At 41.3% G+C, this 21,135-nt stretch overlaps 1 protein-coding gene across 1 annotated transcript in view; it reads left to right on the top strand.

Annotated features, from left to right (window-relative positions):
* Positions 1–1,211: 1,211 nt before the first annotated feature.
* The window catches only part of kntc1 (kinetochore associated 1), a 36,168-nt gene continuing 16,244 nt past the window's right edge, over positions 1,212–21,135 (top strand). Inside the window, exons 1-37 of the mRNA XM_062541109.1 lie at positions 1,212–1,644; positions 1,761–1,881; positions 2,621–2,730; positions 2,872–2,950; positions 3,178–3,255; positions 3,356–3,390; positions 3,633–3,743; positions 4,371–4,464; positions 5,054–5,106; positions 5,227–5,339; positions 5,449–5,503; positions 5,664–5,762; positions 5,984–6,027; positions 6,201–6,263; positions 6,377–6,452; positions 6,641–6,766; positions 6,978–7,144; positions 7,361–7,472; positions 7,713–7,856; positions 7,984–8,040; positions 8,264–8,332; positions 13,838–13,957; positions 14,231–14,374; positions 14,772–14,867; positions 15,146–15,249; positions 15,746–15,842; positions 15,964–16,098; positions 16,438–16,557; positions 16,822–16,894; positions 17,170–17,240; positions 17,375–17,709; positions 17,989–18,161; positions 18,472–18,572; positions 18,764–18,908; positions 19,531–19,593; positions 20,128–20,291; positions 20,964–21,068. Coding sequence (XP_062397093.1) covers positions 1,513–1,644; positions 1,761–1,881; positions 2,621–2,730; positions 2,872–2,950; positions 3,178–3,255; positions 3,356–3,390; positions 3,633–3,743; positions 4,371–4,464; positions 5,054–5,106; positions 5,227–5,339; positions 5,449–5,503; positions 5,664–5,762; positions 5,984–6,027; positions 6,201–6,263; positions 6,377–6,452; positions 6,641–6,766; positions 6,978–7,144; positions 7,361–7,472; positions 7,713–7,856; positions 7,984–8,040; positions 8,264–8,332; positions 13,838–13,957; positions 14,231–14,374; positions 14,772–14,867; positions 15,146–15,249; positions 15,746–15,842; positions 15,964–16,098; positions 16,438–16,557; positions 16,822–16,894; positions 17,170–17,240; positions 17,375–17,709; positions 17,989–18,161; positions 18,472–18,572; positions 18,764–18,908; positions 19,531–19,593; positions 20,128–20,291; positions 20,964–21,068 — 3,984 coding nt within the window. The 5' untranslated portion in view covers positions 1,212–1,512. The remainder of the gene's footprint in view (positions 1,645–1,760; positions 1,882–2,620; positions 2,731–2,871; positions 2,951–3,177; positions 3,256–3,355; positions 3,391–3,632; positions 3,744–4,370; positions 4,465–5,053; positions 5,107–5,226; positions 5,340–5,448; positions 5,504–5,663; positions 5,763–5,983; positions 6,028–6,200; positions 6,264–6,376; positions 6,453–6,640; positions 6,767–6,977; positions 7,145–7,360; positions 7,473–7,712; positions 7,857–7,983; positions 8,041–8,263; positions 8,333–13,837; positions 13,958–14,230; positions 14,375–14,771; positions 14,868–15,145; positions 15,250–15,745; positions 15,843–15,963; positions 16,099–16,437; positions 16,558–16,821; positions 16,895–17,169; positions 17,241–17,374; positions 17,710–17,988; positions 18,162–18,471; positions 18,573–18,763; positions 18,909–19,530; positions 19,594–20,127; positions 20,292–20,963; positions 21,069–21,135) is intronic.

Below are 21,135 nucleotides of genomic sequence, written 5' to 3'. Positions count from 1 at the left end.
GGCTTAACAGAAGAAACTCGAGCCCTGTGAGAATAGAGACAATTGCCTGACCTCAGCACTTTGAACTGTCCATGGTCAGGATTTGAATCTTCCTTTAAAGTATTACTGGCCCTTTTTCGTACCCTTTTTGTGTATATATCCCGCAGGGTGGGGAGAAGTGCTGCTATGGTGCGTTCAGCACTCTCTGTAGGACACTGCAGTCACAGGTTACCAGGTGATGATGCTACCTGTTGGAAACCTTTCCACTGCTGAAGAGTAGAAAGCCTTCAAGATGGATGTTGACGCCTTAAATTTCTGATGTACAGTAGTAGTACATGTTTGTCTGGATTTCTTTAGAGTGTGCTGGATGTTAGTGGGCCACATGAGGTCCCCAGGTCACAGAAATATTTAAAACGTTCAACCCTCTCAGGCTGCTCACTGATCTTTTGATGGAGTGTAACTGCGTTGCTGTCTCCATTAGTCCACCGCCATTTCCTTAGTTCAGCTGACATTCAGGGTCAAGTTGTTGAACTGGCAGCGCTGTGTTATTTCCTCTTTGCCAACATAACAGCACTCAGTCTTCTGTTGTAATGTCTAACACTATGTAGGTGCTGTTATCTGTAGCCTTCTTTATTTCTATGCCAAATCCAAAGCTCATTTTTTAACTCCAAAGTGGCATTTTTTGAGTTCAAGTGGCATACGACTATGGACCACGCTGAAATATGATTGACTCTATTGTTGATTGGTATTGCTGACGAAATTGATTCCTCCTCCTCCATGTAGCTACTCTGTCTTTAAAAATGTATTTAAAAAATAAACAAAACCCCGAATGAATAAGCCATTATAAAGATGATGCAAGAATTCTTTAGATATGAGCTGAAATTAAAAACGTAGGCTAGTGCCACCTGCAGTAGGCTATATTCAGATTAGGGGCCTGGGACCATATTCTGAATTTCTTGGTGCATGCCTTGCGGTTTTTGCTCCAAACAGTTTAAGAGGGAGAACGATTGGAACCATCAGATTAATCGATTACCGCAGCTTCGCTGCTTGAATTCCTCATAATAAAAAACACGATGGGTGCTTTGATGGAAAATATATTGTTCAGACACACTCCGCTTCAGGAGGTGGCGCTAATGTACCAGTCGGGTTTGGAAGATTGGATGGAGGAAAAGAACAACAATGCCAAGGGCGCATGGTATGATGGGATATTATGTTCAGACGTATGGCGGGAATTTGTTTTCATTTGTTGCCATCGAAAATATCAGATACCGTTTGAGTTTCTAGTTAGCAATGGCGTGAACATTTCAGGCACTGTTGATCATTTTTGTGTTCATTTGCACAAACTAACTAGCACTGACAGTCCTAGATATCTGGATTCGATTGTTTATCGTGAGCTAACTTGTGACATTAGGTCATTTACAGTAAGCATTAGTTAGCATTGCGAGCTGTCAATTTGCTGAGTTAGCTAGCTAGCTTCAGTTGGAAATACATTAATTCTGCAGTGGGCATTGATTCCGGAGAACAACTGTCGCAATGTGGAACAAAGTGGAACTTCTAATCAATGATGATACAAACACTGTTCGTTTGGGAAATGGCTCAGCGCAACTTGGTGACGGCGCTTTATACCAAGTTGATACATTGGTCAAACTGTCCTCATCGGAAAAGGTAAGATGCTTTGTGTACATTTTTGTGAATTGAAGATGTTTAGGAACACAAACGTATCATGATGACCCAGTTAGCTGTCTAGTATTATTTCTCAATATACTTCCCCCCTCTTGCAGGCTGTGTCCAATCCAAAACTATGTGGCTCTATGACTTCCACCAGCTGCATCGTCGTCTGTGACACATCTGTGGTCCTGTTTGATTCAAGTTTTCAAACGGTGTTACTCCATCTGTACTTTGGTAAAGTATTGCAACAAGCAAGCACCACTTTTCATTTTGATCAAGAGGTCTGAGATGCTGCTTTATTGACTTGGTGGCAACCATGCCACCAGGACAGAATGACACAGTAGCATCATATTTTCTCGTTATGTTGCATGTTTTTCTGATAATTTTGTGAATAGGTCTGCAGTCCTGCTCAGCTTTCACTGAACTCGTTGTTTTTTTGTTTTTTTATCAGTTTACCCCAGTGGAGACCTTTGAGCGTCCGTAACCCATAGCCTAGTGGCCCACAAAATAAATTGCTTTAAATTATGATGAAGTTGTGGTTTCATAATTGATGATGACCCTTTTCACAATACAACAAGTAAATGTGTGTCGTGTCTCTTTGCTCCAACTCATATTAACATTTATCTTGAATCAGTTAACGAAGAACCATTCATACTGCTGCTGCTTAGATGGTACAGTATATTTGCCAAATAGCCAGCTGATGAAAGTGGAGTAATGTTTGAGTCAGACCATGTTGTTAAGTGATGCAAAATGTAAAGAAGACAAAAGTTGCACACTTGCCAGAAAACAGGATGGTGAACCTGGCCATATAAGAGAATACAATGGCATTATGCTTAAACATTTTTACGATTATGATGGGGTCCTCAGAATATTGTCTCTCCAACAGGGGGTCCTTGGAACCCAAAGGATTGAGAACCCCTGGTTTATCCTTCTTACAATAGGCTTTTAACATCAAATTGGTACTTGTTTTCAGACACGTCGGTAGATGCTGTATGCTCAGAGGGCAGTTTTTTGCTGGTTGGCGAGAGAAATGGAAATCTTCATCTTATTTATGTTCCTCAACAAAAGATTGTCATGACAAAGGCAAGAATCAGACATTCCATTTATTATGAATACAAACATATATTTGTAGAAATGTAAGCATGAACAAGAGTATTGTTGAACAGCCTATTGGGACTACTTTGTGGGGAGCAGGAGGATGTCATGCTGTTGTTATTTTAACAGGCATTGCAGCAGTCCCCTTCCAATGGTGAGGACTCTACGTATACGAGTCTCATTCTTCAAGAGATCTCTGATTCCCCAGGTGTGTTACCATTTCATTTTGAGCAGGGAACAGCCAAGTAAATGATGTGATGAACAGCCTGTCGGGTCAACCCCTCCTAGATAGTAGGTGGTTGAGAGATGAAGGGTAGTTTTATTGAACCTGATAAATATGTCATGGTTGATCATCTTAACAAGGATATCGTTTCTGCTTTTGGTGTCTGTGCAGTATGTGGGAATTAATTTAACACACAATCATCTGTTGAACAGGGACATTCCTACTATTCCTCTCTGTTCAGGATGGAGTCTTGGTCATGTCTGGCCTTGACTTGGGTAAGGCCCAGAAAGGTATGCAAACTTAATGCTTTATCGGAAAGAGCTCAATGAATTCCATTTTCCATCTGTCAAGTATATTTTTTAAATATTTTGCTGTGATTTCTTTTTGTAGCCATTGACAACATGGACATTAAGACCCTGAATGAGGTACCTGCCCCCCTTGCTGCAATGAGCCTTGAAATACGTTACAGTAGTTGAAACAAACTGACAGTTGCATCACACAATCCTATGTATTTATAGGAAACAGTGTCAATCTTTTAGTTTGTTTTGGTTAGTGCTTTTGGAAATATATTGTTGTTTCTATCAACTTCACACTATGGAATGGCATCATGTTGGGTTTTTTTTTCATTGTTGCTTTTGTGAATTAACACATTTTGAAATCTTCAAAGCTCCAGGGACTCATCAGAATGGATTTCTGCTCCACTAAAGAGATTCATGATGAAGGCTGTACAACTGCGATGATGGCTGACCTGGACAACAGACTGCAGCTCATTATTGGGGTATTCCTACTCTGTTCAAGTTCAAAGTTCAAACTTTATTGTCGTGTACTCATAAATTAGCATTTGTAAGCATTGGAATTCATTGTGCTCAAGTGTCCATTCATCTTCAAGAATAAATTAAAAGAAAATAAATAATAAATAGATAAAAAAAGAATGGAGAGAGAAGGAGGAAGAGAAAAAACTAAGTGCCATTATATGGGGATTTCCAAGGACGGTTCAGCACCCTAATGACTTTAGGGTAGAAACTGTCCTTGTATCTGCTGATACGGGTGCTCTGTAGCTCCTATGCACACATGCACACGTGTATTATTTCAGTGTTTAATGCTGAGGACGTCATATAAATATTGAGCCTGAATTTGGCCAGCCACTTGAGTCTCTGTGGGAACTATGTGGTTATATTACATAATTATTTATCAGTGATTCCTAATCTGGTCTGGGTCCATCAGGGCAAAACGCATGTTGCAGATTGAGGAAGGGTGGAGGGTGTTCCATTTCCATTTATCATGTGTTTTGTTGGGGATTTCCCTCGTCTCAGGTTAGATGGTTAGGTTCTGTTGGTAGCCAGATATTCTAGTCCTATGCATTTTTGATAGTTTTGATCATTTATGGAGCTATTGAACTTTTTAGGGGAAAGGAGAAAATTCTTTGTCTCAGTGGGAGATGGATCAGAGTCAGTGCTCTCTGTTCTCCACCGCTGCTTTGGACTCCACCTTAACACCAGGTAATGGCAGTTGTTGATGATTGCCCTCTCCCTCTCTGGATAATGTGACATAACCTATAAACATACTTATTGCTGGCACTAGACTGTAACCTTGCACTGTTGGACTTATTTGCACTACCAACTTGACACACTCCTCATACTGGATCACAGTACCAATCCTCATTACATGCACATCTTTATCTTTAGTATTTAGTATTTTACTGCTCTTTTAGTCATGTTGATTTTTTTTAATTTTTTTTTTTAAGTATATTTTTTGGGCTTTTATGCCTTTAATGTGACAGGACAGTGTAGAGTGACAGGAAGCGAGTGGGAGAGAGAGTAGGGGTGGGATCCGGAAAGGACCACGGGGCGGGAATCGAACCCGGGTCGCCGGCGTGCGGTGCAGGTGCCCCAGCCAGTCGCGCCACGACTGGGGCCAATCATGTTGATTTCTTGATTTGCTTTGTATTATCCTGTTTACATTGTGGTGTATGTTGGGGATCAATAACGTATCTATCTATCTATCTATCTATCTATCTACAGTATCTATACTCTCTATCTATCTACAGTATCTATAACCTGACTCCTTGTCTCCCTCTCCCTATACTAGGCGTTAGGAAGGTTCAAGTGTTGGGGAATGTAATATATGTTTTGGATGAAAAGGTAAGATGCTTTCGCTCTCTGAAGTTGTGACTGTTACGATGAGCAAACGAATGGCATAGTGACATATAAACCGATCTTCCTGGCGGTGCCTTTACAGTACATCTGTTCTCCTGTATGCAGAACATGCTGAGCGTGTGGGATGTGCACTCGCTGGTCATGCTCTGCTGCTGGCCCGATCTTGTCATCCAAGACTTTCTTCTCATGACCGAGGGGGACGCTGCATCCACCACATCGTGAGTGTCTTATGACTGGACATATTCTACTGTTCTTCATCCTTTTCTGTTTTGAATTACTTAATTCAACTTGACTTGTGTGTTCCCTTTGTTCTCCAAAATAACCCAGGCAAGAGAGCACTAATGTGAAAATTATTACCCTCGGCACCATAGATGATAAACAGGTGATTGGATATTTTGACACTGGACTCAGTTAAGCAGCTAGTCACAGAATCAGTAATTGTCACTACAGCACTTTGTTCAACTGTTGTTTTTTTTAAATGTGCTATACAAATACATTGACATTGACATTGACTTATTTCCTCACATGTTAATTGTTTTCAGATGAGAAGGCTTATGGTGCATTCACTACCATGCATGGATATTGTGTATTCTCTGGAGGTCCCTGGGGTGTCTTGCCTGGTCCAGAGTGGGATGAACATGGTAAGATACTAGCTAAGTAAGAGTTTATAGTTTATAATAGCAAAAACAGCCTAGTTGTTTTGTTTTACAGCCAAGGCAAGCTGTTTGCATGTTGTCCTCTACGTAGTACATACACAGGCTGTTTTGGCGTTTGTGACTTTTAAAAACATAGCAGGTTTTCTCAGTTTATTAGGAAAGTCACCAGTCAGTGGTATAGAGATTTTTTTTTTCTTTTTCGGAAGGACACAATTTATCTGCTGGAGGGGATTGTGGAGCACCAAGAGAGGTGAGTGCTCAAACATTGCATGGCAAGAAAATAATCTCAGTTCAGCTTTCTACAAATAGTGTCCTGTTGAGATGAAATGTTCTGTTCCTTTTGCTTAAAGCATGTGCTGGTAGGGTAACTGTTTACTTATTGAAATGGTACTTTATTGAACATGTCTCGTTTGAATATCTCAGTCCAGACAGTGCCGTATCAGCCATAGTAATGAGGTGCTTCACGGAGGCCTTACCGGAAAACAGGTACTCTCAAATAGGAATTCATAGTGAATGCCAACACCTTTTTGTTTATGTTTTCCAGCATTGTATTCCAATATTTGTTGTAATAGGCCTGTTCTCTGTTCATGTGTTTAAAGATTCAACAGACTCCTCTACAAACATAAGTTTGAAGAAGCTGAGCAGTTTGCTATAACCTTTGGACTGGACGTCGAGGTGAATGGACCCACATTTTTGTAAATGAGACCAAATGAGACCAGTCTGAATGCTGGTAGTGAATGGCCCTGCAGCAGCATCAATATTTCATTAGATAAGATGCTTCAAAACCTCCCTAGTGTTGTATTTGCAAGGCGTACATTTTCTTGTATAAAATGTCTTCTTTGCTATGCTTCCCTCATACTCAGTTGGTGTACAAAGTGAAGCTTGATGCTATTGGGGACAAACTGGCCTGTCATCCCTATGGCCAGCAGGACTTGACTAAATGGTCTGACCTAATAGAGGAGGCAAAGTCCAACCTGATGAAGATTACGGTATTCTTCCGTTTATTTCTACTTCTTTGTTGTTAATTGGGGCTTCTTTGCACTCTTAAAATACCTTTAAAATATCACACATAAGTATGTACTTTTTTTTTTTTTTTTTTTTTTTTAAATCCCGTGAGGGAAATTAGTGAACACACACAGCATACAGTGAATACGCAGTGAAGTGAACCACACGTTCCATAAATGTTGTGTTGTTACGTAGGATGAGCAGTATATGGTCCAGTACTGCCTGACCGCTGTGTGGCCCACCATTGACGCAGCAGAGGAGATGCTGAGTTACGCTGCAACCCGTTTCCCATCTGCAGAGATCCAAATGGCGCTCGCTAAACTGGCAACCTTCTGCAATCTCCATGGCCCTGACAACTTTAAGTATGTCCTTGTGTGGTCATCGTGAGTTGGTGACGTGTGTGCCATACATGCCTGTTAATGTCTCACATTGATTTTGATGAGAAGTTGTGTTTGAGAAATTATGTGGTGGCCTTGAGAATGCTTTAACTTTCAGTATAGAGCTCTTTCCGGGTGTTCTGTTAAAAGTCTGTCTGTCATTCTAATTCTAATTGGTGTGTCAATGGTGATGGTCTGCAGGGGTGCACTGTGGATTGAGTTCCTCAAAAGTGATGACTACCTGAAGTACATCTTTGGCCTCTTGAGGTCTGGGAACATCAGCGGTGCACAGCACCTGTGGCTCCGACATGAGGTACAGTCATTTACTCTGTATTATGTACTACATACAGTATAATTGCAAATCGGTGGTTAACACACAATCCTCATATCATTTCAACACGATTTGTGCTTGATCAACAAGCTTTACTAGCTTATTGATTGTTTTATATTGTCATTGATGGCTCGCTGAAGTTTCAGTGAATGATCACAGCATTAACGGACCGGTGTAATAAATGATTAAATAGTTAAATTATTAGAGATACACTCTTTGCAGGGTGAGTTTGTCCAGCAGTTTGATGAGGACGGTCTGCAGTGTCTGCTGGGTTCAATCCCCCTGACTGTGCCCTCCGTGGAGCTCTGTCCCTGGTTTAAAGCTGTCATTGCCCCGTTTGTATGGAGAGTTCTCCCAAAGAGCCAGGTACTGTGCTTTGTCGTAAACTTCTGTCGGTGTCGTCGACACATGATGTTTATGTACAAGATCCATTCAAAGGTTTTGTGCAGCCCATAGCCCCCTTGTGTTTAGCATATACTCTTTGTATTGACAGAAAATATTGGCTCGGTGGTTGGAGCAGAGGGCCAGGAACCTGGAGTTGACAGAGAAGGTATTGAATGGATGTACAGTATGCTAAATGTCTTTTGCCTTGACTTACAGTATGATGAAATGTCTCGGTGTGTGTACTTGAACTGGAGTTTCTACACACCAATGTCACCAATGCATTTTGTCACCAGTTTAAACTTGATTCTGTCTGTATATGTTTATTTTTTAATTTATTTTTTATTTTTTTATTAAATGCATGTCGCTGCCTCTCTTTGATCGCTGTGTAGAATGACTGGCCACACAACGGACTAAAGATGGCTGAGCTGGGTCTCCCCTCCTCCATGTCAATGCCTCTGGTATGTTTTCAGCTCAGAAGTGATCGATCAGATAAACAGCTGTACAGTTAGTAAACAGTAGCCGTGCCTGTGAAATGAAATTAGAATGAGTAGAATGGACACGCCATGTTGAATGCACCATTGGAGGCAAATTAAGCAGTCTGGGTGGGAAGTGTCTATACATAATTCTATAACTAGAAATGCAATTCCAAGGAATTACCAGTGCATGAAAATGCAAAAATAGATAGATAATGTAGATATGGTTACTAAGGTGTAGCTAGGGTAAACATCGTAGTTGCATAGTTTACAGAGAGTTGATAGTGTGAAGGTAGACGTTTTAAAGATGAAACGTTCCAGTTCTAACTTAACTAATGATTTCTATTCATGTTAAAATGTTGATTAGCTAACTTAGCTAATGATTTCTAGCAGTTACGCTAAAAATGCTTGTTATGTTAGCAATGCTAACTTTACTAACAATGCTAACCAGGTTGATTAGCTAACTTAACCGATGATTTCTAGCAGTAATGCTAAAAATGCTAACTATGCTAACAATGCTAAATTTGCTAACAATGCTAACCAGGTTGATTAGCTAACTTAGTTGTTGATTTTTTGCAGTTATACTAAAAATGTTAACTGTGCTAACAATGCTAACTAGCTAACTTGCTAGTGAGGACTTTTATTTTTAAACATTTGTTGCTAGGGTATCCATGGTGGTCACTATCAGGAAACAAGAAGTTACTGCAGTATAATCATGTTGGTTGCCAGTGGCGTCACCAGCCGATTTTACCGGGGCTTCAGCCCGGGGTAATTTGAGCCGAGCCCGGGGTAATTTTTTGTAATGCTTGAATCTATCAGCCAGTTTCAAAATCAACCAGCATTTGCCTGGTGCTAAATGTTGAGCACCACCAGTAGTAGGCTAAGCAAGCTATCGATTGGCATCACAATACAACTTCACGTTTCTACATGGGCTAGCCCAGTGTTTGTTTCTCAATCTATGGGTAGGCTACCGGGCCGCGAGAAGATTATTACCATGGGGCCGCCGGCCTCTCTGCCTTCTACGAGAGATGCGGCCGCGGCCGCACCCATTCTTTTCAGTCATATTGCTGCGAGATATTTTCGCATAGAAATAACAGGCATATCATATGAAACTACGTAACCTGGCCTTTACAGTGGCACTAGCCACTAGTTTCTATGATGAACGGTTCGCGAGATACTTAGCGTTGAAAATTACAGTTACTGTACATACAAAAATGAATGTCACATGCAGTTCTGCGTCATACCCTTTCTTCTCTGTGAAATATCTCATGATTTCGTTACTGCCCTATGGCAAACTGCATATCAAAATAAACAGGAGATCCTACTGATTCCAATGGCGTGTAGAATGTATCTGTATAATTAGCGGTAATCACGAGAAATCCTTTTTTGAAATCACATCAAATTTCTGCATTTTTTCATACATCCCCATTTCCCCCACTTCAAAATAATTTATTTTTCATATCAGAAGTTTTATTCAGACCCCTGTTTGTCATATAGCCATGGCAGATGCTTGATATGAATCGTTGGTAGGACTACGTGTTTGTCTACACACATTCTGAGAGGAGCAGATGAGTGTAGGCTATAGGCTTAAAAGTTCAACTTCGAAAAGGAAAATTGTATGTTTTGATTTAGACCTACAATAGGCTATGCTATATCTACTCAGACTCCTTGTCATCCACTGGTAGTACACTGTAGTGTGTCTCTGGATAGTGTAAGCTTATGGGTAGTTGTAACAGCTATAGTCAGATAAGCCTAATTTTTCTCTCAATAGTGCTCTTCCTATAGGCTATCTTGTGTTCCTTGTAAAAGATACAATGTAGGAGTATAACATTATATTTTACTGTAATAGGCTACTGTAAATCCTCCATTGCCTTCTTCATTTCGCGCACCCCTTAATGTCCCCCTTCAAAAAATTTTCTTTGACACTAGGGGCTAAGCCCAGGTTGTTCTTACAGTCTAGAAACGCCCCTGTTGGTTGCTATGGAAACGGTCATAAACACTTAATTTTAATGGTTGCTATGTTGGTTCCTAGGTACATGGAGGTTTCATGTAGTTGACTGGAGGCATAGTGGATGATAACTGACAGTTGGAATGGTTGAACAGTTCAATAGTTGAGTAGTTTCAATGGTTAAATGATTTAATAGTGTATTATTGCAGTGAGGACCTTTATTTTGAAACAGTTGTGGACAGAGGACGTAGTGAAACAGGATCTGTAGTCTTAATGAGATTGTATGCTTAAAGCCTGAGACAGAAGGTGCCTCTCATATAGCGTTTACGCGTCCTCTCTCGCTCCTCACTGATCTACATTAAGAATGATGGAGCGGCAACAATGGGATAGTCTAGCCCTTCTTCTATCTTTCTTTATGTAGATCATTGAGGATCGAGGAGCGAGGGAGGACATATAAACGCTGCTTGAGAGGGACCCACAGTAAATACTTTAAAAGTTGTATGTAGATAGTCTAATTAATGTTGATAGACAGAATGTTTAATGGATGTTGATAGGCAGATTGTTTAATAGATATTGATTGACAGTTTAATGGGTGGATGAGTGAATGGTCTGAAGAAGATGAATGGATAGAAGGTTGGATGGAATGTGCCTTATATTCTTGTTAAGAGAGACACTGATACAGCTCTCTGAGAGTAGTTGACACAGGTGTAATCAATTTAACTGGCTAGTCTTAAAGGAATACGCCACCCAAAAATGAAATTAAGCTAGTCTCGGTCACCCCCAGAGTTAGAACAGTGAAAAAAACCCGGTTAAAATCCGTCCGGGCATTCTCCTGCTTTGGGAGCAGCGATGTTAGCTTTAGCTTAGAACAGTTGCTGTAGATGAAGGGTGTCAGTGAGCACGTCCTCCAAAAAAGTGACCGAGACGTCTACATTTTTTCTAAATATATCTTGGGAGCCGTGTGTTCAAAACGAGTACAAATCATAATGCAAAATCGAACGAGACTATTACCTGGGCAGATCTTTACTTGGAACTATTTTCAGCCTGATCGCCGACGAAGCACCGCTAGCTAGGCGCAAAGTTCTCACGTAGCACCACTTGTGAAGTTCCAGTCGAATCTAGTTGGGAGTTTACAAGACTGCTACGTGAGAACTTTGCGCCTAGCTAGCGGTGCTTCGTCGGCGATGAGGCTGAAAATAGTTCCAAGTAAAGATCTGCCCAGGTAATAGTCTCGTTCGATTTTGCATTATGATTTGTACTCGTTTTGAACACACGGCTTCCAAAATATATTTAGAAAAAAATGTAGACGTCTCGGTCACTTTTTTGGAGGACGTGCTCACTGACACCCTTCATCTACAGCAACTGTTCTAAGCTAAAGCTAACATCGCTGCTCCCAAAGCAGGAGAATGCCCGGACGGATTTTAACCGGGTTTTTTTCACTGTTCTAACTCTGGGGGTGACCGAGACTAGCTTAATTTCATTTTTGGGTGGCGTATTCCTTTAAGAGAGCCAGAGTACTCTTAAAGCCTGAGACAGAGTAAATAATTTAAAAGTTGAATGTAGATAGTCTAATTAATGTTGATAGACAGAGAGTTTAATGGATGTTGATAGACAGATTGTTTAATAGATGTTGATAGACAGTTTAATGGGTGGATGAGTGAATGGTCTGAAGAAGATGAATGGATAGAATGTTGAATGGAATGTGCCTTATATTCTTGTAGAATGGAGAGACACAGCTCTCTACTGAGAGTAGTGGATACAGATACAAGTGTAATCGATTTAACTGGCTTAAGAGAGCCAGCCTGAGACCGAGTAGATTGTTTAAAAGTTGAATGTAGAGCGTCTAATTGATGTTGATAGGCAGACTGTTTAGAATGGGTGGATGAGTGAATGGTTTGAAGAAGATGAATGGATATAAAGTTGAATGGAATTAGGATGACTTATTTTGATACTGTTGTGCGCAGAGGATACAGGGGAACAGAATATGTAGTCTTCAGAGAGATTGTAAAGCCTGAGAGAAACTGACAGTTGGTGCCCAGGTGGCTGACCAGCTGGGGTAACATTCTAATTGCTGCCGTGATGTCATAATGAGCCATGTTAAGTCTATGGGGGAAATTGTAATAGTTAGAGTGCATGAAAATGCACTCTACTGTTATCCGATTTTTTTTTATTTTTATTTTTCCTCTAACGTTTTTGTGCGCGCAATTCAGCTTCAACCGTTTAACGTAGAAACTTCATTCAAACTGCGGTGCGTAGGTCTTACTTAGGTGACTTCAGCTATGTATTTTTCAACTTTGAAAACTTTATCGTTGAATTTATATTAATTTTTTAAACCATTTTTTTCTCCCATAGACTTAACATTGGATTATGACATCATAATAGGGCAATTAGAATCTTATGCCAGGTGGCCAGCTCCACCTGCAGCAGCTCTCTCTCTCTCAGGCTTTAAGCATACAATCTCTCTGAAGACTACACATATCCTGTTAAACTGTTTCCTCTGTCCACAACTGTTTCAAAATAAAAGTCCTCACTGCAATAATACACTATTAAATCATTTAACCATTGAAACTACTCAACTATTTAACTGTTCAACCATTCCAACTGTCAGTTATCATCAACTATGCCTCCAGTCAACTACATGAAACCTCCATGTACCTAGCAACCAACATAGCAACCATTAAAATTAAGCGTTTATGACCGTTTCCATAGCAACCAACATGATTTTACTACAGTAACTTCTTTATTCCTGATAGTGGCCACCATAGATAGCCTATCAACAAATGTTTCAAAATAAAAGTCCTCACTAGCAAGCTAGCTAGTTAGCATGGTTAGCATTGTTAGCATAGTTAGCGTTTTTAACATAACTGCTAAAAATGGTTAGCTAAGTTAGCTAATCAACCTGGTTAGCATTGTTAGCATTGTTAGCATTGTTAGCATAGTTAACATTTTAGCATAACTGTTAGAAATGATTAGCTAAGTTAGCTAATCAGCCTGGTTAGCATTGTAAGCATAGTTAGCATTGTTAGCATTTTTAAAATAACTGCTAGAAATCATTAGTTCAGTTAGAACTGTAATGTTTAAGCTTTAAACTGTCTACCTTCACACTATCAGCTTTCTTTAAACTATGCAACCACCATGTTTACCCAAGCTACACCTTAGTAACTATATCTACATTATCTACTGTATCTATAAATTTTTGCATTTTCATGCACTCGTAATTTCCCTGCAATTACATTCTCTAGTTTTTAACTAATAGTTTAAAAAGTATAAAAGTTACAAAGTTGAAAAATACAAAGCCCACATCGCGTAAGTAAGACCTACGCGTCAAAATTTGAATGGAGTTTCTACGTTAAGCGGTTGAAGCTGAATTGCGTGCGTTAGAAGAAGAATAATAAGAAGAAGACCGAGGAAGAACAGTACAGTGCATTTTCATGCACTGTAATTATGTAATTGAATAAGAGTATAACCTACATTTGTATGCTAGATGTGATTGAGATGAGAGTTTTGCTCCATTCTATGCTGTCGTTGTCTCTTTTCCATAGGAGGAGGACAGCGGTGTAGAGGAGATGGAGCTTCTCAAAGCTCTGGTTGTCAACCTCCGTCACCTGTGTGACCTCTATGTCAAGTACAACTGCAAGCTTACGCTGTCTGAGTTTGAGATGGTATGAAGCCTTCGCCCTGCCTCTATCTCTTGAAGAAGCACATCGGCATGAATTAATCTCCTTGGATGCAAAAGTTGTATTTCTGAATTTTTAACCACTCTAGATGAATTACATGAATCTTTGTCCATCTTGAGTTAGAGATAAACAAATGTGAGTGTGTGAACACGTAGCACGTAGCACGTAGAGGAATGTTTGGTTAGCCCATGCAAGCATGCTAATGTAAAGATCTTAGCTGTGTGTTGAGGATGATCTGTGCCTGTGCTTCTTGTGTAGAGCAACACGCGCAGCATGGCCTTCTTGATGCTGGATAAGGTCCTGGCTCCAGAGCTCATCTCCTCCGTCATTGAGAACAGCGTACGGCCCTACGCTTTGGAGCAGAACCTCGACCTCAACATGACACTGCTGCTCTACATTAAGGTATTGTAGCTGTCTCTCTCTCTCTCTCCCTTATTGCATTATTCTCATCCCTTTATTGCGTTATGGCAGCAACAGGAAAGAGTAGGACTGTACAAACAGCTTCATGTATACTACTATTTTATTACATTACAAATGTAAAGAATATGTTGGTTTGTTTACATTTACCCCCAAGCCCAGTTATATGGCTTTTTGGTCTAAATGCATTTTCTGGACTGCACCGATGGGCGTCGCTCTGGTCCCAAACAAAAAAAGTAGAATCATCCAAAAATAGACCCTTAAAAAATACCAAACCTCTGCTTTAAACACTTGCCTAGTTGTTCCGGCCACTGAGCAACACCAACTGTGGTCTGATGTTTTCATTAATGTCCCTTTTTTTCAACTTCTCTTTTCCTTTTAGGATCTGTCAGACTCTTGCAGTTCGCAGGCGACAACTATCTTTTCGGAGTGGGAGGACAAAGCAGTGGCTATTCTGCGGTGTATGACCAACACGGACGTGAGTCACTTTAACACTGCCAATCTCTCTGCCATTAAGAAGACCAAAGCTTTCTTTCTTGTGACAACATAACTGGCCTCTGACATTACACACACTAATGGAAGCATGGTTTTCGGTGGTAACATGGCTCACTTAAGAGCCTTGGAAACTGTGGCAACTCTTCTGTTCATCTTTGTGCTTTGCAAATGTGTTTTGGATTTTTAAAAAAAAATGTTTTTTAAAGTCTTCTAAAAGTTAGATTATAACAGAAGAAGACTATTAATTGTGTTGCTCTGCAGCTGGTGATGGATGCTGTTCTGGACATCATGTTCAAAGCTGTGGTGCCCTGGAGTGAGACCGTGGAGTGTCTCGTTCAGCAGTACCTGGAGAAGGAGCACCCCAAGTTAGTAAAAACAGCACAGGCACACGTACTAGACACGAACAAGAATGACATGAGGACTGATGCAGTCAGACAAATCTCTTTCAGAGCGGTTTTGAGAACAATAGAAAAGCAGACAAGTCAAACAGAATCTATCCAATTTTAGACATCACATTCATCAACCCAAGGGGAGAGACTTATCGTTGGTCAGTGAAGATACTCATTATTTTTTATAGTTGTCGTTCCTGGTGTGAATGGCCCTTTAGATCAGGGTGTCCTCGACTGGAAGCAGTCCTTTACAGGGCTTACAAATGTGAAGAGGAAAAGCAAGATGTTGCTTAATGATGCTGTTGCTTGGTAACTGCAGTCTTTCTCAAAGTTTTGTTATTGCATCTTTTATTTTCATTGGATAGTCCACCTTGCTCAATCTTGCACTTGGAGGTTTGTAAAGCGCAGAGGTGGAAATGAGTGTTTTCCTTTTTACAGTCTATGGTATATACCGGTATATGTGTTCCCACAGACAGGAGCTGCTGAAGGAAAGCTACCGTTGCATGGAGACGAAGAAGCTCCTGAGCCGCTATGGCGTTCGTAACCTCTCCCGCTCAACTGACATCATGGTGAGGTTTCCAGAATGGACACGTTCCAATCATAATTGGAACTGTAAATGAATAAGTATTTCCGTTGAAGTAATGTCAAGCGGATTTGTTTGTTTGTTTGTTTGTTTGTTTGTTTGTGCAGATGCTGGTGAGGCATATTCTGAGACAGAACCTCTCCACGTCTCTGGAGGACGCCCTGTGTTTGGCCAAGGCGTACCAGCTCAACTCCTCCCAGATTCACTACCTTTACATCCTCCAGCTCCTGGACAACAACAAGGTGCGCTCAGACCTCACCATGGGTGCCTCTCATTTGGGCTTTTACGTGTCCTCCCTCGCTCCTCGGACCTCGATCCTCACTGATCTACATAAAGAAATGATGGGGCGGCAACAATGGGATAGTCTATCCACTGTTAGTTATACTGTAGATCAGTGGGAACGCCTCTCGAGGATCGAGCATCGAGGATCGAGGAGGCATGTTGAGAAGCACCTCAAGAGTTTCTCTCTCTCTCCTCAAAGCCATCCTTGAAGTGATCCTTGAGAGTTTGGTCATGTAGTATGATGGACTGGATTTAACACACTACTGACTGTGTCTTCTGTCATGTGTCTGTCTCCTCAGATGGATGAGATTATGGCACTGTTCAAACGAATGGACCCTGTGGAGGCCAAAGTGACAATTCATCGCTTTTCCAGCTGGGCTGCAGTGTTCCTCACAGACAAAGAGCACATTTCGGAGGAGGTGAGATCTTTTTTTGATGTACATGTACCAACAACTTTCATAATGCAAAAATGCTCATAGCAATGAATTTCTCAATCTACAGTATCAATGTAAGCAGCACGGTTGTTCAAATGTTCATACTTTATTTCTTGTAGTTTCGTAAACCTTTAGTTCAAGCATTATGGCAATGTCTTCTTAAAGAAACCATAGATTTGTGTAGACGTGAACACAAGCATTGCCATCAGATCACAAAATGTTGTTTACACTGGTTCTGTTCTGGTACAGCATAAGAAAAAGAAAATGGTGGTCACAAAGATGGCAGTGGAGGCACTAAGCTACTTGCGGAGTTTCCAGACAAGTAAGCCATGTTTCTTATGTTAACCATCCGAGCTTAGTCAAATATGCTTGGGCTTATTTAATTCATGTTTTTGTTTTGTATATAGATATTTATTTTTTGTCTTATACATTTGTTTGGCATTTATTCATGCCACAGGCTTGCCTACATACAGTACATGCCTTCCTGCAAGGACTAATCAATGAATGAGCTCCATCCAGGGGCCAAGTGTTTGAGCTCTGTGTGGCTGACATGCAAACATCATATAACCATTTTATTCCCCTTTGCCTTTGTTATAGCGGAAAACTCAGTTATGCAAATAGGAAGTCTAGATGACCTCCAGAGATTCATGACCATTGCTCACCTCCAGGTATGCTCCCACATTGTGGTTTCTGCAACTGTGATCTAGACAGTGTCAATTAAGAATGACTATGTTGTGCTGCTGGATTAGAAATAGTCAGATTTTTACATTCTGTGACTTACGAGGATGTTGTCCTTTCCCAGGAGGACTTTGACGTCTTTCTCACGCCGGACGAGATGGACGACCCGAAGGTGCGCAAGCTGTTCGAAGAGCAGGTGTCTAAAGCCTACGAGAACACAAAAGGCGTGAAGCAGTTCGCCTCCTCCAGCCACGCTGAGGATGCGGCCAAGCCCTCTCAAGACCCCGGGGGCAAGATCAAGAGCCCGGTCAACGGCCTGTCCAGCACCGCCACCTTCTCCGAGGCCGGCCTGTGCCGCCTGGCGCGGCGCCTGCAGCTCACTGAGCAGGAGCTGTGGGCGGGCATGGCACACCGCGCCCTGGAGGCTGGCAAAGTGGAGAAGGCCCTCAAGATCCTCAGGTCAGGGGCTGCGCTCAGCACAGCACATACTGTATCTGATCCGGTGAAAAGAGGATGCAGTATTTTTTATATATATATATTAATATAGATAAATGCTTGATTGACTGTGGAGACATTAGTGGCACAGATGCTTAATTTGACTGTGGAGACAGTAGTGTTACAGACCCCGTTTCTTCGTTTCTGATGTTACACACTGTAGTTGTAATATCTGTCATTGTTTTGGGCCTGGGTGTGTTGTAACTGTTTGGTAGTGATGCCTGGTCCTTATGTAACCCACAGAGAACTCTACCAGCAGCATCCAGACTCTGACACGGGCATGGTTCTCTTCCGGGCGGCCCAGCGCCTGTGCCACAATCTGAGGGATGATGTCCCCATGATCCTTCCTGAGCGCTTCAACCTGCCAGCAGTCATTCATCAGCTTACCTGCCAGGCCATGGCTATCTGCAGCTCAGGTTTCGCAGTGTTAAACTTGTCATTTACAGTTCCCCTCTTGGATATTTCCCCTTTTATTGCTTTAATAAATGAAATCTTTGGCATTTTTTTTTTCATAATTTACAAAAAAAAACCTCTTTAATGTCAAAATGAACGCAAATTTCTACAAAGTAATATTAATTGTATGTGTGTGAATGCATTTGATCATTTCAGGCACAGATAATTTCCTGTCTATCAGCCCTGTATGTACTGTACGTCCTTTAGGTCTGAATAATTTGGTTGTCAGTATGTACAGTATACTGTCTGTACTAAAGTATTTCTGTTCTACAGACTTGCTGCTTGACTGTCTGGAGCTCAGCAAAAACACACAGAGAGCTGTAGATTTGTATTGCCAGTGTCACATTGATGATGACTATGGCCTTGTTGCTAAGGTACATTGCTAATTAGAAGTTCCATTTGATCCTAAAATTATTTTTTCTTCCTCAATTTGTCATTATATGAACCAGTTGTAATTAAAATCCAGTGGGGAGAAAAAAAAGCAATGAGAAAATGTTTGAAAATGGACATCCATTTTGGTGCAGTTACTTTTTGATCTGTGTTAAGCTTAATGATTTGTCCATAGAGTCCCAAGCCTGGTGGTGAACAGGAGGCACGCCTGGAGTTGGTGTTGAACAACTTCTTCAGTGAGGATGGGATAGTCCTTGATCCTGTCACTGCCCTGCCTCTTCAGTACAAGATCACCACCTGCCTCATGCCCCTCTTCTCTGGTATCTACATTTACTCAAGTCACTTGCTACTATTTCATTCAAACTTGTGAAAGAGAATCCCGCACACTGTCCATTACGCATGCATACATTTATTTAGAATTCACAACGTTTCGGTCATAGACCTTCCTCAGGTGTAAATTCACCTGAGGAAGGTCTATGACCGAAACGTTGTGAATTCTAAATAAACGTATGCATGCGTAATGGACAGTGTGCGGAATTCTCTTTCACAAGTTTAACTGGGTAACCTATTCCGACGCACCTGTCCCTACAGAAGAGGTGTGCAAAAGCGTTTTGTAAACTATTTCATTCAAAGAAACTGACACGTGGGGTACACCAATCAAGCTGCAAGAATTTGGGAGCCCCATTTAGAGTGTTCTACAGCAATGGAACATAAACACAGATACATCTCAGAGATAATTGGCTGAGATCTGACCAGGCTTTTTGCCGCTGGTGCCATTGGGGTGAGAGGGTCTGATGGCCTTTTTAGATGACAGGAATCTACTACTAGGTGAAGTCATGTACCTGCATGTGTCTAGTTGAATGTTAAAATCCCTGCCCTTTTTCATTGCTTCTGTAGGGGCTACCAATGAATACTCAAACGTATTATTTTTATTTTTTTTAGATTCTAAAATGTACCGGTACCCTCTGGAAACTTTCTCTCTGGCCTATTGTACTCTAAATGGGGGTAAGTTTTTACAGTTGGTCTTACTGTCTTATAGCATTGCCTCATAATATAATATACTGTATCACTTGGTCATCTTTACACACTTTCTGCAGATTAGTTGGCTGAAGACCACACATTTACACCATACACACTTTTTTTTAATTTGATTTATTTTGGATTAGACAGACAACATAATCCAAAGGATGGCATGTTAAAGTGTGAACACTTATTTCCAACATGGTCCTTGGTGGTTGAGACACATATAAGACATATTACAGAACGCAGTCTGATGTTCACCGTAATTTCCTGACTATTAGCCGTGGCTTACACATTGATTTAGTAGAATTTCTTCCTCTACATTATGAGGTCGATACGCGAGGACAGTTAATATGGTATTACTATGGTTTTGTTTCTTTAAGCTTGCATAAAACACTGCCCTGTCTGTGGCTTATACACAATGCGGCTTATACACGGGAAATGACTGTAAGGGCTAGTAGACAAGGCAGTTGATCTCTCCGGGTGCCTGTTCTGTTCTCCCTGTGTCACATGGCCCAGATGAGGACTTCTTGGAGCCTGTGCTGGGCCCCCTGGTCAGCATGCTGCAGATCCTTCAGGAGAGCAGTCAGCTGGAGCTGGGCCTGGGCCTCCTGCTGGACTCCTACATGACCATCCTTCACCATGTGGCCTCTTACACCACCACCACCGTCTCTAGTGACCAGGTCAGCAGGCCAAGTCAAGTCAAGTTTACTTTATTTATCCTTTAAAAAAGGAAATTTGGTGTGCAGCAGGCATTCAAAGAACATTAAAGGCTTAAAGGACAAGACATAGACATGGACCAAACAAACACATTAATTAACCACCACCACCACCACCGCCGGCTCCAGTGACAAGGTCAGCAGGCCAGAGCTAGAGAAGCCTCTATGAAAGTGTGGTCATACGTAGAGGTTGATTCTTAAGTAGGGTTCAGACCAAAGACGAGACGAGACGAGCCGCAACATTCTAAAACCTTGCAACTGTGATTAAACATGTGGAATGCTCTGTGATGGCCTGGGACAGCTTGCAACTACGTGCAACTTCTAATTCACAGTTCACACCGCTTAACTCGGTCTCGTCGGGAGTCTTTGGTGTGAATTGGGCTTTACACATCATGGAAATGAATCTCTGTATTTGTTGCACATCGAGAGCAAGGATGCTCACCACTGCAATTATTTTTTTCAGTTTGATATGCTCCCCATCTGTATTTGTGAGACATGAGGATGGTGATGATGATGGTGTTGACGATTTTGATGATGATGATGATGATTTTGATGATGATGGTGGTGGTGATGATGATGGTGGTGATGCTGATGACGCTGCTGACGAGGATGACTTGCTTGTTTGCTATTGAACAGGACCATGAGGAGAAGTGGCGTGTCAAGGTGAAGGAGCGCGTCGCCGTCGTGAGGCAGACGGCATTCTCGGCTCTTAACGTGATTGTGGTGTCATTGTTGCAGAAGGTAAAGAATTATTTCTCTTTGTATTTGATGGAATGAAGGGTTTCTAATACTTTTGCTCTCTCCTATG

The sequence above is a fragment of the Sardina pilchardus genome, chromosome 7 (assembly GCF_963854185.1).
Source record: "Sardina pilchardus chromosome 7, fSarPil1.1, whole genome shotgun sequence".
NCBI lineage: Eukaryota > Metazoa > Chordata > Actinopteri > Clupeiformes > Clupeidae > Sardina > Sardina pilchardus.
Note: the sequence above shows the minus strand (reverse complement) of the source record. Positions and strands in the feature narration are given on the sequence as shown.